Consider the following 20,093-nt stretch of genomic DNA (forward strand, 5'->3'; position numbering starts at 1 on the left):
TCACTGAGACATGAATGAACCCAGCAATGAATGCGTGGACTGGAGAGTCAAGGCCTCGGTGAAAGCAGAGCTCTCGGTCCAGTTAAGTAAAAGGTTACGGCACCTCACTTGCCCTAACCTCACCAACTGTTGGGGTGGCTATGTTCAGCATCCAAAACAGGTGGTTTGGGATGCCTGAACCCTACAGAGGGGAATAGGTGGAAGCTGATGGGTGTGAACTGTTCCTTTTGAAACTGCCTAGCATATCTGATCCTTGCTGCTCTCAGACTGTGAAATACCAAGCTCCTGCTCCTAAATACTGACTCATACTTCCTTAGAGGAAAAGAATGATAAGAGGCACTGCTGACATTCTTGTTGCAGAGGAGGCTGAGCTGAAGAGGACAGACTGTGACCAGGCTCCTGTTACAGCACAAAACAGTCCCCAAACAGGCCCCCCAGTCAGGAACAGCCTGGGGCGGGGGGCAGTCAGAGGTCTGTAGCTAGGAGGAGTGAATTGGTGAAAATTATTCCCACATTTCATTAGCAGATTTTCCATGGAATCTAAGATATAAATCTTATGCAAATTTACATGACAGATACACTGGATTCAAAACCAAGTCCCATCAAGAAACTTCTGATCACAGCTCCTATTTCTTGTATTCAGGCAGCCCTATTTTGAGGTCTGTTCCTAAAAGCCAGGGTTACACTGCAAGCAGATGGATACATTTAAGACTCAAAGTGCACAAGTGTGTTATACATTGATTCAGGGTAAGAAAAACAAAGACTTCAATATGTGCCCAAAGCAAAAATCCATATACATATGCCTGAAAAAGGTCAAAATATATATTATAGAGTATTGTATATTACTGTTGTTAAACTTATCTGAATATATGAAACTGCCTTATTCTGAGACAGGTCGCTGGTTTAGCCGTATGATTATTCCATTCTGCCCAAGATCCTGGCAAGCGGACGACAGTCAGAGAAAGAATATTCCACCAGGTGCTATCTGAGGTGCCAGGACTGAACACGGGACTCTTCTGCATGCAAAGCATGTACTTTAACTGAGCTTTAGCACAAAAGTTACTTTACTTATCATGTATTCAATTCCTTCACTTAAAGTTTTGATAGCCAATCTTGCCTAATTCCACATTATACACAGCCATGTCTAATATGCATGCCAAAAGTGAGTATGAATTCATACAGTGCTTAAAAATACATACACCATTGTAATAATTCTTACAAACTCCTCTCTTCATTTTTGATCTTACCTGATTCTGAATGGGTTAACTCTTGAACAGCCCCAACTGAGTTAAACGGTAAAACATCATCATCAAAGCTGATAAGATCTCCTTCCCTAGGTGGCAAGCTCTGCCGTGGAGGTGCTGAGACATTGCTTGCAGTTGGCTCCCCCAGAGACCTGAATGCATTTGCCTGGACAGCTACAGAGAGTTTGGGAGCAGAACTAGATGGCTGCAGTGGAAGAGGAGGAACTGTAGGACTTTCAAAAGACACTGACTTCTTGGGTGCAAGTGGCCTAGGAGCAGGAACGGGAGATTTTTTCTGTCCTTCAGTATTCTCCGAAGTCAATTTGCTCCCTGTATTAAGTGGCCCATTGCTACTGCTTTTTACAATGTCTTGTTTGGGTTTCTTTGGCAGTTCAGGCTTGGTTGTAATGTTGCACCCAGCTTCCTGAGGCTGAAGGTGTCGTTCTTGGGAAACAACCTTCAGTTTGCTTTCTGCCCATGAATCCCACTCACCGGAAGTTCTGATAACTCCTGGCTTTGGCGCAACCACAGGTTTTTTTACACTAACTATAGGCTTGGGGGCTAATGAACGTGGAGAAATTTCTGGTTTCTTTGCTAGTCCTGAAGTTTCCGTATTTGCCTGCGTTTCAAAAGCTTTGATCCGTGATACTATACTGCTTTGGTTCTTGTCTGTATCCATACTGTCCGTCACCACATGACTATCCAACAAGCTATCATCTAGTAGGGATACCAACTGAATTGAGGAGGTGTCTCTTGACTGGCTTGTTTCTTCCTGATTGTCTTCGGTATTATTTTGTGTCTCTTTAACAACAGGTTTCAGATTGCCTTTTGATCTTGGTTTTGGCACTGGACATACAACAGCATTAGGCTTCTCCTGACATGTCTGCTCTTCCAAGACAACTAGGAAGTCCTCATTTTTGGAAAGATTGTTGTTCAGCAAAGCTGACAATGGTCTAGGTGGTTTGCGAGGAATTTGTACAGCTGAGAAAAGAAATAAATGTGCTTGAAATGTAGTTAGCTTAACTGAACACTTTTATTTACGCTTCCTGTCATCCCATCCTAACCAGACAAAGGCCCTGTGGTTTCATTTACCTCACTTAATTGTGATTCTGTTCTGACTGCTGTTTAAAACACAACCAGTTGTGAAACTGCCATAACCATGCAGGGAGCTGACTGACATGGCAAGAGGTTGGCAAAAGGATTGCATCAACCAGCTCCCCATGCAACTGCGGCCATTTCAGTCATTTCAAAGCAACACATACAGAATATACACTGATGTAGCTGAAGTCACGAAAAACACACGGAGAACAGTTTTACAAAATGGCTTGCAACATATAGTGGCCCCCACACAATCGTGTTCCATGTGACCATCAAAGCACTCATTAAATTTATGAACGGGGCTGTTTACAAAAGTCATTGCACAAAATTTTTATATTTCTCATCTTCAAAGATCAAAATACATTAACTTCCAGAAAGAAAAAGCAGATCACTTTTCCATTGCATAAGACTGAAAAGACATTTGATTCATGGGAACTCTACGTGTCATCTCAGAGATCTCATTACACTCGCTATCTAGTTAAGATTAAAACTTCAGTTTACAGTATTCTCAGGAAAACGAGGTCCCTTAACAACAGTTAAAAGCCATCACTGGGCTGTATCCTGCCACTCCACTCAGGTAAGAGCAGGACAACCTCCATGGACCTTCCTTGCTGCCAGTATGCAGTTCCACATTTATCTGAACAGAGCAGTATGATACAATCTATTACTATGAAATTACCTCAACCAGAAATATTTTTATTTTAATACTGTTTAATAACTTTTTACTCCCACGTCTTTAATGTCAAGGATTGTGGACCTTAAACACTGGAGATGATAGGCAAGGAAAATGATGAGTACCCATAGTCACATTTCCCCACCTCTCTGGTTACAAATTTGGGAAAAAGCAAAGTTGGCATAATGATATTTTCAGACACTTTCTGTTGTCCCAGTTTTCTGTTGTCCAAAACTAAAAAAGGTTGGAAATTCTGTGATCCAACCTTGTGCTAGTTTGAACTCAGTAATTGCCAAATGCAAGACCATCTGTGAATACTCAACCTGGATGACAATGAAACAGTTATTGGAGTTGCTAAGCAGTAACCAGCATCACAGAAACCCATGTAACATGTCTATAAAAAGGGGAGAGTTTTATGCCAATTACAAATTGTTTCAAAATATCATTTAAGTACATTTAAGAGTTATGTACCTGGAGCGGTTTCACATTCACAAAGAGCATGCAGATTACTTTTCACATTAATTCCTGGCAAATTGCTGATTATCTCCTCTGGAAAGTCAGTCTGTGTTGATGATGTAGCAGTACATCTGGAATTAGTAGAACCAGCAACATTGTTGTTACCGGTTGTACTGACTTGCACTTGACTGATCTCTTTTATTACCTGTTCATATGAAGGTGGCTGAAAAACAAAAAACGGACATCTAATTTGTGTGCATCAGAAATACAGTACATTTACAACTGAAATATGTCTGAAATTATTTTTTAAAAAACAGACAAAGCAAATTTCTTCTGTGATCTGAGTGCTGATGAAATTCTGATATTCCATTAATAACACTATAGTGCAAGCATTAAAATCACCCCCAAAGCAGTAAACCTTGTGATTGCTCACCTCAGCAGGAACAAGCTCATTTGTCCTCCAGGAAGCTGGGGTGGGAGATGACGGGAAAACTAGGCCTTGCTGAGAGACATGATTTCCACCTGGAAACCAGGAAGATGGCCTAAGAGGCTCAGCCGCAACTATAGTGATTTCCGGGCGTCTGAAAGAAAAAATGAACAAGGTTAAGCCCGAGACTGCTAAAGTATTTTGGGAGCCAGAGCACTTCGCATTTGTTCCTAGCTCTTCAGGCAAGACATTAAACCCCTGTGGGCCAAACAATGTTTTCTCCCATCATAGAAACACTGAAACTCCATGAACAGGATTATTCACAGCCTTGTGTTTCTTTGACATTTTGATGGCATGTATTTTAGCAGGCACACATATGGAAGTTAACAGCAGTCTCAAAGATTCATCCTCACCCCCACACCCTTCAAGAAACACAAACGTTTGTTCTGATCATGATGGATGGTTAGTAGGGCATCTGAGACTATGGCACTTACATAATGCCAAGCATAACACAGATGTCATAGAGGTTAATACATCACTTATAGGCACACTTTGTAGTGTACACACACATCCTGTGCCCCTGCAATATAAGACTCTTCCTTTTGCAATACACCAGTCAGAAAGATTGGTGTTTCACTACTTCTAAATGTAGGAAGTCTGAGGCTGTATACAAAAGATCACTGAAAAGGTTCACAGTACTTGTGAACATGCTTTAAGTTGTATTTTTAATGTGTGTGTGTAACTGTTATATGCTACCAACACTTGCTACTGTCTCCTCTTCTTCCATCTCTGGCATTTGGCAGTGGAATGTGTTTATGTCCAGCAAGAGAAGGCAACAGCTATAGGGCAGGAAGGAAACAGCAAAATAAAAACGCTTGGTCCCTCACTGACACCTCCTTTTCCTTCCCTCTCCTAGTGGGGATGAAACCATACCACAGCTGAGTGCCCAAGACAGAAGGGGTGATTTGCAGACAAGCTATAGCAGGGCTACGGCTGGAAAAAAAGTAGAATATAGTTTGTATTAACATTAAATAATTTTGTAATTACATTTTGCTTCCTTGCATTGATGCTAATTACCTACTCACTAAAAATACTACATGTTTGATAAATGACACACAATTTTACGTCTTGATGAAAATGAACCAGAACATCCTCGAGCTCAGGTGATTCTTCCCTTTATGCAATGTTCAGAGATTCAACACTATGTTCTTTAGAAATAACCACAACTTGCTGTGGCATCTCAACTGAGTACATGAACTAACTGCAATTTATACCTTGCTTACAAACCAAGATTCTAAACCTGAGTTCAATTGCAGTTTAGAATCCTAGTTCTCAGGCTAGAAACAAACTACCATTTGTTCAAGTGGTCATTTTGGATATCACAAAAAATTATGGAGAGCTCTAAATTAGGATATTTTCAACCCAGATTAATATGGTGTGTTGGAGGACGGTGGTAGAAAGCGAGACCGAGAGAGTTTGGGAGGCTGAGCATTTTCTGGCTTCATTTCTTGACACAAATGTCAATTATTTCTGTCCATGAAGTGCAACTTCCTTGCTTCATCTTTCATCTTGCAGACCCAAATCCCCCCCGCCCCGCCCCGCCCATGCTGCTCCTGGGGAAAATGGACCCTGGGAACATGTCTGCAACAAGAGGGGGAAATTAGCAAAAATCACCTGCAGAAATCTGTTGGATCAAGCCATTGTTTATTCTGGATGCTTTTAATGTCAACTTCACCACGATGAATTAAGGGAACATCTGAATACCAGTGCTAGAAGGCAGTTACCCTTTAAGACTTGTTTGTTAGCCTTCCAGGGCAACTGGTTGGCTGCTGTGTGCTGGACTAAATGCTGGACTAAATGGGCCCCTGGTCTGCTATGTTTGCTACAAGCACGCAGTTCCTTCTTGGACCTGATTGAAGACAAAATGTCTCATATAATTTCTGCTCATTTACAGCCTGTTGCCTGGCATATTCCGGGAAACAGGAATAGGCTTTGCTCTGTAAGGTGGGAAGAGCTGCTGGGGCAGGACGGCAGCCAAAGAGACAAAGATCAGTCTTAATGGACTCCTACTCATCTCTGTATAGTAATACCCCTAACAATTTTGCAGAGCTGTGCTGAAGGCTCCCTACTAACAGTTTTTAAAAAGAAAAGAAACACACTAACACACACACACACAGGCATGAGGAAAGATATCCATGACCAGAGTAAATCTCTATATGTAACAGACCACCCCCCCTTGAATAAGGATCTGAGACCTCCCCTTAACTTGAAGCAACCATTATACACTGGGTGTATATATTTTTTTTTACAAAATTGGAAGAAAAGAGCACACCTTTCTGAGTCTCATATTGCATACTATGCTGTTTGAAGCATTTCATTTTCTCCCAACAAACCTGCTGGCTTCACAAGGGGTGTGTGACAGACTAGGCTTGAAAGCAGGTTTTCTAAGCGCGGCACCTTCAGACAGCTGGGAGGGAATGAGTTAACTCTTGCTTGGAATGGAGAACCTGATTGACTGGATGCTCCCTCCTCTCTGATTGGTCAGTTAGAACCCAGCTGAAGGGCTGACAGATGGTTTCTGACAGGATTGTTCAGAGAGAGGTTTTCAGTGAGTGAGTCTAACAGGAAAGGTCAGGCGGGTTCTCCTCCAGAGTGAGGAAAGAGGAATCTTTTGCCTTAACTGTAACATCACTGTCCTGAAGAAGAATTCTTAAATATCAGCATAAACTGAAGCCCATTTGACACAGACACTGTAGAACTGGGAGCGTGTTTTGGCAAGAGTGATTGGGGTAGTAGGTTGAAATTCCCTTTCAAGTCAAAAGAAGAAGGGTGCATCTTCTTAGAAGAAGAATATCAATTCCTGCCCAGTTTCTAAAAGGGGGTTGGCTCTGAGGAGGACCCTGGGTCTGTTGTGAAGGGAAAACAGTTTTAAACTAACTTCAGGAAACCTTGAGTTGTCACAGAAAACTCTATGAAGAAACACTGTTGCTGTAACTAAAGTATTAAGTAAAACACCTCTCACTGCTAAGAACCAAGAATATAAGAAACTAAGCTTCAAAGAAGTTATTTTGCCTGTTACTCAAAGTGTATTCTGTACTACCAGCAAAATTTTACCTCAGCACTTTCATTCTCTGACTACACTATTTCAATCCTTGCTTGTTAAATAAAGTTATTTTCTTTTTGAACGTTATATAGCCTCCACTGTCATTTCCCACAAAAAAAGAAGAGGGCTCCTGCCTCTCCCTAGCAAGTTCCTGGACTGGGCTAAAAAGCCAAAATTATATCTGACTGTCAGAGTGGGACAAACAGACTTTCAAACCACAAAGATTAACGTGCTACTGGGGCTGCTCAGCCCAAGCAGGTAAACTGAATTTTGGCGAGAAAACCTGCCTCACAGCGGGGGAGTAAAGGGGAGGATCTGTCACAGGAGGCAAGGAAATAAGCTAAATTAGACATGGACTCGATGAAAAATGCTAAATGAATGATGATAGCATAAGATTTTTGTGTGCGCACAAACATGCATGCAGGGGCTTAGAGTCCACATTTCTTTTTTAAAAAATAGACCCCCCTCACTCTTACTGTATGAGGATCCCAGTAACAGAAAAGTATGGAGGAAAGAATTTGTCATGTGCCTTTGCGTGTTTGTGATGCAAAGGAGACCTGTAATAGCCTGCAAAATAGGACCCTTTCTCTTCTCTGTTTGGAAAGAAGATCCATTTGTCCCAGATAGATAATGGAAAAGAAGAGCCCGAAACATACTGTGCCTTTCATTTTCTATATAAATGGCGCGGGGGCACTGTAGTACAGTCCCCAAGAATTTCTTCCCAATTAGGTGGGAAGGAAAAGTTACCAAAAAGGTGGGAAGGCAGACATAAGTGCGCCATTTCAACTGATGGGAACAATTAATGGTTTGATTAATCCAAACCATGACAATGTTACATTTAAAAACCTGAACAAAATTATTAATAACGTGACTCAAACGAAAACCAGAACAAAATGTCTGTGCACATTCTTACTGTTGAGTAAATAAAATAGCAATGATCACATCATACCTTCTGTCCCTTTGCTGTTCACTCTGGTTGGAAGTACGGGAAGCTAATTTTTTTTTAAAAAGAAACAAACGGTTAATTGGAATTAGTATTAATGCAATATTTCAATTCTCAGATTCTTAACAAATAATTGAAAATATTTGATTGTAATTGACACTTGATCATTAGCAAAATAATTTATAAGAATAATGATAAAACACAGGAAGTTTCTCAAACCTTCTGCTTTGGAAGGTATTTTTTCAGTGGCTCAACAAAGCATTCTGTCTGGCTCAGAAGGCAATAAGACAGGCAGAAATCCAACGATTTGGTTATAACATCAAAATCTAGTTGACTGTGCTCAAACAGCAAAGAGATTATTTAAAATGTTGGGCTGGATGCAAAGGTGCCCTTCTATTGATGGGAGCGTGTCTTTCAGTGAGCAGAATGACACCTTTGGATTTGATCCAAGATATAGAATCAGGGAAGATTGCACCCCCAATCTGATGTCCTCCATTGCTTGCACAATCCTCATGAGCTGCCCTATTCAATTCAAAAGAGGAAGAAGAGGAGCTTACATGGTATGCTCAAAAATAGAGCTGCTTCTACCACTGAAATCAACGAGGCAACCCAAGAAGTGTGGGAATCTCATTATGTGTTCACAATTCCTATAATAAAATAATTAGGCATGCTTATGTTTTAATCCAGCCTAGTAAATTTTTTAAAATGTTTGTGGGGGGGTCAGGGAAGGGGAGGAATTATCTACTTCTTGCACTAATCTTTTGAGACCTCTACCCCATGCCTGAGCTTTCAAAAACCAATAGAGTCCAGGAATGGGTAGACTACTGTTAGCACTGCAGTGACTCAAGTGCAGCCCTAATGTACTTCGGGCAGTACTGCAAACATTAAATGATGATGCTGATATTAGGAATTTTATTAAAGCAAAATGAATCCACTACAGCTTCAACTCAGTATATTTTTATTAGCATTATTAACATTTTATTTGAATGTAACCTTTCCAATTTGTCTTTTATAATTAAAAGAATAAGTAAAGTAAAAGAATGTTTGCATAGCATATGATTTAGAAACTCTAATTTTCTTGTACAGAGGCAAACTATCATAATTACGCCATTGCAGATTCATAGTGAAAATCAGTATAAGCGCCAGCCGGGAAAGGATAGCACAGACATACCTCTTCCATGGGGCATATCTGATGTGTGCACTATTCATGAGTGCTGAAGGAGAAAAAGAAGGGGTTATGGACGGTAGAGGAAGAGGAAAAGGGGAAGAGAAAAAGAATAAACCATGCTAGTAGTTAAGATCACTGGATTTCTGTTGTTAGTTGCACAAGGAGAGTATAGTATTTTTCTTCCCAAGAAAAACTCTAGCAATTGTTTAATATGCCTGTTTAAAAATGGAACTAACTTTAATGTAGTTTTTATGTGTTTTACATCAGCATCTTAATCTTAACAACACAGATAAATAGCTCCAGTTCTCCTTGACCCAGTTTTGCCAAAGGAATAGAGATGGTTATCTTCAACCATCTTCCCAAGATGCTGTGTTTAAGCACAGATTTTTTTCTGCTACTCATACTAATCTGTATGTTTTGCAACCCACTGTACACATGCAAATCACATATAAAAATTATCTGCAATGGCAGCAAATTCAACCTAAAGTATTTTGGTTTCCAGTTATCTGGGTGACTAGATTTTCTTCTAGATGCTATTTTTTTTTCATGACAGAGGTAATGATGGGTTTTAGCAAAGGGTAGAACATTTTAATATCTTAAACGGGAAGATGTAGAGTACAAATCTAGTGATAATCTTAATTTCCATGTGAGTTGAATCTGGTAGTGCACTAGTGCTAACACATGATTATGCCATTTCAAGGACTGTTCATAGTAGTGTTTTTATTATTCTTGAGATAAAGATGTAGTAGGCTTGCCGCCACGCCCTTCTCGGGTGAAGGAATCCCTGCCCCCAATCGTCATCTCCTGACCTGGCTGGTGGGGTGGGAGGCATGTGGGGGGGAGCACGCATGGTCTTCTGCAGTTGCAGGTCATGCTGAAGCCAGATTAATTAAAAAGCGTGTGTTTGGAAGCGATTTTTAATGAATCTGTATTCAGTGAAACCTGTAGCTCCTTCATCACACTGGAAATGATATCATTTTCCGGCACAACAGGGAAACATGGGTGCTCACAAACAGAGGTAAGTACCCCATTGGGCTCTAATTTCGATGCAGTAAAACAACAAATATGAAGCCATTAACTCTTTAAAAGCAGATTAGTTGCATTTTGAAGGCAAGTGTACCAATTAGCCACAACAGCTAAATGGAATCTCCGTGTTAATAGGAAGTGTGTTTCTGAATACCAATTGCTAGAGACAATAGGGGAAGACACAGGCCTCTGTGTACTGCCTGTAGGCCTTTCAAACATGCTGATGGAGTAGATGACACACTGATCTGTTTCAGCAGAGCTCTTCTTTATGATTTTTTGTAAATTAGTTGACTCAATAACAAGCACAGCAATCCATAACTAGCAAAAGTTTTCATAACATGATATATATAAATAATAAAGCCTGTTGATTCTCTGGAACAGACTGGGAAAACATTTAACAGAACTATAAACCCATCTATTCCTATCAATGTGTACCAGGCAGATTTTATTATATAGAGCCACATACTTCCACATTGAATTGAATCTCCATGGGAAAAAAAAGAGGAGACTCGCCATTGTTCTCCGTATTTTTAATACTTGGCTAACGGCAAGTTTGTGCAAGATTTTGCAGTAATGCAATTAATGTTTCTCCCTCTTTTTAACATCACATATGCTATGAAGTTCCTTCTCAACATTTATGCATTATGCATGCATTAGTAATTCCAATATCTAATTTGTATGAATAACTTCCCTATGAAGAACATATGAAGGCCAAAATCCATAAAACTCAATCACATATACACAGGCAAGTGATATTAAAATAGTATTTTGATACAAAAACAGTCAAGGGAAATCCACTTATGAAGCATGTAAAATATTGTTAGTAAGGCACCAAAAATATCAACTTTTAAAACATTGTGGGGTAAGTGAATTCTAGAGAAACTTGGGAAGAACAAGAACCACCAATATAAAACGTGTTTGAGGCTAGGATACAAAATCATTCTCTAAACACCCCAAAACTGCAATTTTTGTTATTCCATTGTTTGTTTATTTAGAAAATTATGCTGCCTGCTCAAAGTGATTCAAAGGGAAAAAAACACAATAATAGCAAGCAACAACACAAGATTTATCAATATTAGAACAAGCTAGGGCATAAACACAACATAAAACAACATTCAGCAGCTTAAAATGATATCCATAAAACAGTCCTCTGGATAGGAGCAGACCATCAGAAAAAGATGAAACACCTCAGTTAAAAGCCTAAGCAAAAGTAAATGTTCTTGCTTGGCATCTGAAAGAACAGTAGAGGAAGTGTCAGGCAAGCATCAAGGGGCAGGTAATTTCTAAGGCAAAGTGCCAAAACTGAAAAAAGCCTGGTTTTATCCACCTAGATTTCCACTGGGACAAGGAGAGGGTAATTTTTGCTGATCCCTTCCTCCCATGGGATACGCCAGTTCCTCCCTCAAGCTATTCATGGGGCAAAGCACACAGGAGCAGGGTGTGCTTTGGCTGCCACAAAAGGTAAGCATTAGGTAGGATCCAAGCCTCTGTTTGCCTCAGTTCTGTAGGCAAGAGACACTGAGACCAGGGCTCAGAAGAAGATCTTACTTATTTAAATGTTTCTATCTTTCCCTCAACAAAATGCTGGTTCTTAAAGTGGCTTTACAAACACAATAAAACACGTATACAGCACCACTACCAGCAAACTACAGAATACTAGGCCTATAAGACATCAGGAATGAACAATGTAGACTCAAGCCAACAGATGCTAACAAAAAGAGGTCAGGAGAAATAATTACTTTAAAGGGTTGGGGAAAGACAGATCTAGACTAGACCTTTGCATATTATTACTCTTATGGTTAGATTACATATAAGTAGCCTATTTTAAATGTAATTTTGTATATTTAAAATTTTACTTCATTTATTCTGCCTTTCTCCCTAATGGGGACGCAAAGCGGCTAACATTATTCTCATCTCCTCCATTTTTTCCTCACAACAACCCTGTTGTTACATGGAGCGTGTGAGTGGCCCAAGGTCATCCAGTGAGCTTCCATGGCAGAGAGGGGAACCCAACCTGGGTCACCCAGATCCTAGTCTTATCATTCCAGCCACTACATCATACTGGTTCTTAACACCATACCAACTCCAACCCCTAAAACCCTCAACAAAAACTAATTTAAACAAGGTAATGTAGTGTTTTGCCATTGACAAATACAAGTAACACAAGCTATACTTATGTATAACCATGACGGGAGATTTTCTGAAATATGAAGTATTTACAAACATAAAGTAAGAAAAAACAGTTTTGCAACAGAAAAGAGATTATCAGCAACCAGAAGATTTACAACACTACAAAGGAAAATATATTTGCAGGCTGCTTAATGAATCTATAAAATACCTAATAATTTTATTTGCTTATAAAAGTTAGTCATGTGCCCCCAATGTAGATAAAACTGTATGAAAGCATACTTACTCCTCTTGATGGCTGCTTTAATGGATGACAGGGGACCTTGGCTTGAAAAGTAAAAGAAAAAACCATCAGTACCCATTGTTCAGGAAGGAAGAAGTAGACAAAGTAACTCATGGCATGTGAAGTTATAAAAACAGGACATTCACTTCCACCTACCTGTTAAATGGTCTGTTTTGTGTTTCATAGCTAAGGGAAATTGCTTTTTCAGTTTAAAAAAGTTCCTTGAACTGCTGCTGAGCATCTATCCACATTGCAATGGAAACAAGGACATTATCAAGTTGAAGGACTTCTAGTTAAGTGGCAATTCTTTTGAAGTACAATTATTTCCTTTTCATTGTATGTTAAGGTTCATATTGTGGGTTCTGTTGAAACACAGTTTGGAATAAGACACGGACAATGAAAATATGCTGTTTATTTACTGGGTTGTATCCGGTACAAGGCCCTTCATGAAGTCATAACCATGTGGACCATGAGGCTGCACTGAGTGGAGCTCTACTGATGGCAAAGAAAGGGAGCAATTTTGCCCCTCCCTTCCTCCCCACTGCAGCCTCCTAACCTGCATGGCTATCACCCCACAAGATTCTTGTTTCTCCAAGAACAACTTTTCTTAAAACTGGAAAGGACTACTGGGGGAGGAAAAAAACTTGTGAAGGCTGGCGACAGCCAATGCCTTCTACTAAAGGATTTCAGGATCCAACCCAACATTTGGTGCATTTTTATCCTGTCCTTCCTCTAAGAAGCTCAGGTGGTATGCATTATCTTTCTCCTAATCTCTTTCAACCTCACAGCAATTTTGTGAAGTAAGACTCAGACAGAGTGACTCACTCAAGATCACCCAGCAAGGTAAGGCAGACTGAGGATTTGAACCTGGGTATCTTAGGTCCTAGTATAACCTTCCAACCACTGCAACACACAGGATCTTAATTCTCCCTTGGCTAACAAAAGACACACACAAATATGAGTATCACAGACACTAGGAAACGCGTGCCAAGCCTAACGGACTTCTGCTTTAAAAAGGGGGGAGGAGAGAGGAGAGTATAACTAGCCCACCGCCCCTTGCCCTGACATTCCTAGTGGGAAAGCTGGAATAGGGAAGAGATGCAAACCATCCATCTCCCATCCCCCACCATAAAAGACATCACTGAGCATGGCAGGCAGGTCACAGGACTGCCTGACAAATGTATACTGTGTGCACATGTGCACAATAGGGTTCCTAGGTGCTCTCCAGTGGCAAGCATCCCTTAGGGATTCCTGCCTCTGCGATCAGTGGGAGGACTGGCAGGCAGACTGAGAAATGGCTGCACACACACTTCCACCAATGATGTCACTTCCATTGCAACATGAAGCAACAGCATCCCATGGGAGGAAGGGATCAGCAAAAATTACCCTCTCCTTGTCCCAGTGGAAATCTAGGTGGATAAAACCAGGCTTTTTTCAGTTTTGGCACTTTGCCTTAGAAATTACCTCCCCCTTGATGCTTGCCTGACACTTCCTCTACTGTTCTTTCAGATGCCAAGCAAGAACATTTACTTTTGCTTAGGCTTTTAACTGAGGTGTTTCATCTTTTTCTGATGGTCTGCTCCTATCCAGAGGACTGTTTTATTGATATCATTTTAAGCTGCTGAACATCTCACCGGGGCTGATTCTTAAAGACTTGGTCCTGCCATGATGATGTCACTTCTAGTTGCATCAGAAGTGACATCATCAACAGAAGCATGGGAATCTGCACACGTGTGTGAAGAAAACAATGGGGAGAAGTACCTCCACCCCAATCCTCCTGACACTTGCCAGGGCAGGTCTATAACCTAGTACATAAAGCAACTATCCCCACTTCCCCTTTTCCTTCCTGAGCTCTTCCAGGAGACAGTCAGACACATCTTGGTACAGTCTTCACACACAATTGTAAGTGGGGACAACAGGAATTGAACCAATTGTAAGTGGGGACAACAGGAATTGGTGGATCTGGAGCTCACCAAGATGGAGTCTTCCCCACTTACTCATCACAAGGTTACCTATTCATTGTTCCCTCATCAACAAGGATTTACCTTATTTTAGCAATGGTAATCCAAGGACTGTTCTCCCTGGCCGGAGTGTTAATTTCTAGGAGCAGGGATGCTAGTGCCAAATTTATCTGAAAACAATTCCTTCTAATCTGGAAGGGCTTCCTTTAATCACTGATGAATGAAGACTTCCTTCTGCTACTTGATATCAAAAAAAATGAATCCTGCAACTTCGGAGTACACCTCCACGTATTCTTAAGGTTATGTTCCAGGACAGAGCACTGCTAGTGGAAAAAGAAAGCAGCGTCTTGTGTACAAATTAAACCATGTCCCCCATCCACATATGGCTTTAAAGAGACAGGCCCCTCTAATACTGGACTCTGGAGGAACATCTGCTTGGCATACAGAAGGTCCTAGGTTTAGTCCCCAACATCTCTAATTAACTGGAGTTGGTAAGACCTCTTCCTGAGACCCAGAAGAGTTGCTGCCAGTCTGAGTAGACAATACTAACTTTGAAGGACCAAAAGTCTGATTCAGTATGAGGCAGCTTAATTTTTGTGTTCTTGTATGTATATATTGATAACCAGTGAGAAAATGAGGCTGAACATAAATTTCACACAGTCTGACATCAGGATGATGGGATGGACACAGGAAAAATGTTGTTAGTCTCCAAAACAGGGAAACACAAAAGGTAGGCAAGAAGCTGATGTAAGAATTTGAGAAACTGATATTTTTATTGGCTACAGGCCACTTATATAAGAAAAAGATGGATGAAACAAGGCTTTCAGGGGAAGTTTCTTATGTTAACACCGAAAATGTTTGCCCTTAAATCTTGTGCACAGATTCTCATGGTCACAGATAATCTGCTTACACAGATAAACAACACCAGGCAACTGGAACCAGCTGTTCACTCTTGTATCTGAAAAATATTAATGTGTGGGCATCACATCTGAATATATGCAAAAAAAATGCTGTGCTTCTAAGTCCAAATGACACAATCAATTCTTAGACTTTATGGAGACAGGCACTCCCCATGGTCAGGTCACGCAGCCACGGTTCTACCTTCTACCATGTGAAGCCAGTAAAGCCATCTTTTCATAAAGAATAGGTTTTCCTAAGGGGAATTTGATTTTCTAAGAGTTGGAATGATTGTATCTGTCTCCTTCTAAAATTCTACCATAATAAAATGTATTAATGATCAATTGATCTCAAAATCTGTTAGTCCATTATGGAAAGTAGGCAATGTTGCTGGGCTAGGCGTGTATCAACCTTTGTCCAAAAAACCTGTATTCTTATCTCTTGCCTCCCCAGATCAAAGGTAAGTATGTGACATGCATACAAAAGGACCCCTAGCCTCCTCCTTAGTCTCAAGTCAACACTATTTCAGCCATAATTCATCCCTTGTGCACCTCCGCTTATTCACAGCAAAGCAGCAGCCAAGGCACGGCTCACATTGCAAAGGAGGGGGGTTAAACAGTCTTCTGCCAGTGGTGGGTGTATGCAGGAATGAGTCACTGGATAGCTTCCTGAACCTTCAACCTTATCTCAGTTCAGACTATGATCCCAGTTAAACATTAATTGCCAACTGGGATTATAAACGTTTTGGATTCTCTGCATCACAAGGGTGTTTCCATTCTGCATGAATAATTCTATAAGAGTGCATTATAATGCACACACGAACATCACTGTAATGACAAACAGAGCTTGGGCTTTTTTCAGTAGACAAATCATGGAACAAAAATTTAGGTGTTCCACACATTTCAGGCACTACAGAAAGAAAATAAGTATTTGGAATTATGAAAAGTACTGAGGCACCTTAAATATCAACCAATTTAATGTGCCAAAAGCTGTTGCGGTGTGAAACAAAAGGTAACCCTTTAAGGACCTATGAAAGAGTATGTAACCACGCAAAGGGAAACAAAAACCTACACCCACAAACAATGAAAAATGAGCGAAAAATCTATTAGTAGTGAACACACAAACCTATGTAATAAATATACATCAAAATATAACTGAATCCAATGACTATATACAGGAAACTGTGAATGGCAAAAATACATGAATCCTGGTGAGCTTCATAAAAAACATTCCACTTTACAAAACGTATGAGATAGTATATGAGAACTGGTAAACTGGTAAACATTCTAACAGATATATTACCAGCACTTATGAATGTAAAGATATATTTGAGGGCAGGATGATGCTGAGTGGGTAGAAACAAAAAAGCAAATCCATAGTAATTTCCAAGTCTGCATCAATGATATGATGTGTTATTTCTTCTCTACATACATACAGAGTTTCTGGACAAATGCAACAACATGCCCACAGGCAGCAGCTTGACATGCACTGCATTAATTGCAATGATGTAAAATTATGTTAATTACATGCATCAAATATACAATGCATAGGTGCCCTCAGGCACTTGATGTATATTTGATGCAGTCCTCACAAAGTAACATTGCCTGCAGTAAACAGATTCATAAAGTGTTAGCTGTGAGAGGCCCTCTATTTCATGATGCGAGGAGGTCATCAAATAATCTGACCTAGAAATTTTCTTTCCTTTCTGCTCCAGATTCTGCATTCCAAACTTACAGTTCTCAATTCATTTTAATGATGCTTTTCAAACAAAATTGCAGTTATTTGAATGTCATCTCAACTAGATAATAATATACAGCACTGTATTCTAAGATAAAATACTAGGGAAGGAATAACAATTCATTTTTGTTCTGTAAAACCACATGCATATCTAATAATATGCTAGAAGCAAAATGAAATGTGACTATAGTGTTGTTTAGTATGCTTCCTATAACGGAGCTGAATATACTGAACATTATTTCAAACATCCGTTGCTGAAAATTTCTAAACTTCTAATTATGTTTTTAAACAGACATAATTAAGATTAGTGATCTTAAAAATTAACCTCATATTTATTCTTTTATCGGTTTCCAAAGATTATGTGATATTCCACAGGGTTCTGTTAAAACAATGCTTTCTGAAAGTATTGTTTTTGATACTTTTCAAAACAGATTTTTTAAAGAGTCCTTAAAGAATTGGAGGAGCCTTAATGGATGGGAGTCCTGACCCGGATAGCTCAGGTAAGCCTGATCTCATCAGATCTCAGCAGCTAAGCAGGGTTGACCTTGCTTAATAATTGGACGGGAGACTACCTGTGCCTAGCAGCAATACAATGAAACAGGGATATCCATAGACCAAGTAAGGTTTCTACATACTCAGGAAACAGCTCAGATATACAGAAAAATATCCATTTTAAAATATTAAAAAGTGAGGTGGAAAGACTGAGCATGCTCCATACCCTCCAAAATCCATAAATTGTTGACAGCATTTGAGAATCAGTAGGGGAGGGTCAAGGTTTAACTGAGCTTGAGGTATCCTAGGAAAGAGGAAATCAAGCATTGCTCCTAAAGGATCCAAGATCCTTTGAAGATAAAAACAGATGAATTAGGATTAAAAGGAGAAGTTTTTCACTTTATCATCAAGGATTGGAAAATTGGCGCCTAATAGTTTATACTGGAGGTAGAAAGTGCTATCAAGTTGCAGGTAACTTATGGCGACCCTGTACAGCTTTCAAGGCAAGAGGTGTTCAGAAGTGGTTTACCACTGCCTGCCCCTGCACAGTGACCTCCAACTTCCTTGGTGGTCTCTCCCATCTAACAATGGCCAACCCATCTTAGCTTCTGAGATCTGATGGGAGCAGGCTAGCCTAGGCCTTCCAGGTCAGGGCAATAGCTCATACTTCTATCCTAGAATGATCATGTGAGGGAAATTAAGAAGTGGCTTGCCCCAATAAGAGCCCTGTGGTGCAGAGTGGTAAGCTGCAGTACTGTTGCCCAAGCTCTGCTCACGACCTGAGTTAGATCCTGGCGGAGGCGGAGGCCAGGTACAAGTAGCCGGCTCATGGTTGACTCAGCCTTCCATCCTTCCGAGGTCGGTAAAATGAGTATCCAGTTTCCTGGGGGTAAAGTGTAAATGACTGGGGAAGGCAATGGCAAACCACCCCATAACAAAAAAGTCTGCCAAGAAAACATTGTGATGCGACATCCCTCCATGGGTCAGTAATGACTCAGTGCTTGCACAGGGGACTACTTTTACCTTTCACCTATGTAAATACAGTGAGGGGAGAGGAAAATAGATAAGCAGCTTTCCTGCTAAAGAGCCAGCCTTTCTGGGCAATTGTGCTACAGCACTATACTTCCAAGGTCCAGGGCTAGGAAAGCAATCTATCTGTGCACTCATAAGTCTTGCACTGTTATTTTATAGGAACTGCCAAGTATATAGAAAAATAGGGTCCCTTTCAGCCTCTAGAAGGAAAAGGAGACCTCCTCCACTAAAGAGTTCAAAAACTGAACATCCATGCTGCTATGTAATGTCATCAGTGTACTGGTTTTAACTGAGGTAATTGTGAACTACTTCAAGCTCTTAATTGAAGAGAAGCAGTATATAAATCAAATAAATAAATAAATGATTTGTGTGGAATAAAGCCATCACAGATGACACTCCACAAACAAAACTTTAAGATTTTTAAAAAAGTGTTCCCCCAATGGAGACAGTTAAATATCATTCAATGATTTGCAGGGGAATGTGCGATTCTGCCCCTAGAATCAAACCTCAGTCAAGAGCTTTATACCAAGTACTTGCCAGAACCAAACATTACTGAAGATATCAGAATGAACGCACAACTCTTTGGACACAAACAACAGAGGATAACTGACTCTGTATAAGGAATTTCCTCTAGTCACCATGGCTAATAGCCATTGAGGGATCTCTTCTTCACGAATCCATCCAACCCACTTTTAAAGCTCCATGCTATCACTATGTCTACTGGAAGTGAACTCTAAAGTTTAATTACTTGTTGAGTAAAGAAATATTTCCTTTTCTCTGCATTTAACCTATTTCTCAACCACTCCATTGGGTGCCCCGGATTCTAGTATTATGGGAAAGGGAGGAAAAGCTCTCTGTAGCCATTTCCCCTACATCATGCAGAATTTCATAAACATTTTTCATGTCTCTGCCCCTCCCTCCTCTTCTGAGTCTTCATTGTAGTCGACTGAAAAGCCCCAGACTCTCCAGACTTTCCTTATAGGAAAGATACTCCAACCCCTTAATCATCTTGGTTGCCCTCTTTAGCTTTTCAGCAATTTTTCTGCAATATCCTTTTTGCTATGTGGCAACCAGAACTGCACACAGTATTACAAATGAGGCCATACTGTAGCCATATACAAGGACATTGCAATATTGGCAGTTTTACATTCAATCCTTTTCCTAATAATTCCTGAGAGGAAGTTTGCCTTCTTTACCTCTGTCACACACTGGGTCAATCATGAATTCATTAATAATCCAACCCTCTGTTACTTGAAATGAAATGATGAACACAACTTCATGTTAAAAAGTATGGAAGACAAGATTCAACATGCAGTATGAATAAGATAAATGCCAAGGGTGGAGCAGAAGTCCCTAACACTATCTTATGGAATAGACTTTCAGACAGAAATGGAACTGCTGTGTAGTTCCCCTGCCTTGTGTCTCC

The 20,093-nt window shown here is 40.2% G+C and overlaps 1 protein-coding gene across 7 annotated transcripts in view; it reads right to left on the minus strand.

Moving 5' to 3' along the window:
* Positions 1 to 20,093, minus strand: part of SH3D19 (SH3 domain containing 19) — a 90,811-nt gene that overhangs the window by 37,231 nt on the left and 33,487 nt on the right. For 6 of the 7 annotated variants that reach the window (XR_008597737.1, XR_008597738.1, XM_054989991.1 and 3 more), the window contains exons 3-7: positions 12,552 to 12,592; positions 7,951 to 7,993; positions 3,905 to 4,052; positions 3,487 to 3,694; positions 1,248 to 2,225 (exon numbers count right to left, since the gene is read on the minus strand). Coding sequence is in view for 5 of the 7 variants with exons in the window: in XM_054989991.1 (XP_054845966.1) it covers positions 1,248 to 2,225; positions 3,487 to 3,694; positions 3,905 to 4,052; positions 7,951 to 7,993; positions 12,552 to 12,592 (1,418 nt within the window). In the remaining 2 variants the exon portion in view is untranslated. Of the gene's footprint in view, positions 1 to 1,247; positions 2,226 to 3,486; positions 3,695 to 3,904; positions 4,053 to 7,950; positions 7,994 to 9,115; positions 9,159 to 12,551; positions 12,593 to 20,093 lie in introns of all 7 variants that reach the window. The other variant, XM_054989992.1, reaches the window with a different exon arrangement.

Source organism: Eublepharis macularius, chromosome 10 (assembly GCF_028583425.1).
Source record: "Eublepharis macularius isolate TG4126 chromosome 10, MPM_Emac_v1.0, whole genome shotgun sequence".
Classification (NCBI taxonomy): Eukaryota; Metazoa; Chordata; class Lepidosauria; order Squamata; family Eublepharidae; genus Eublepharis; species Eublepharis macularius.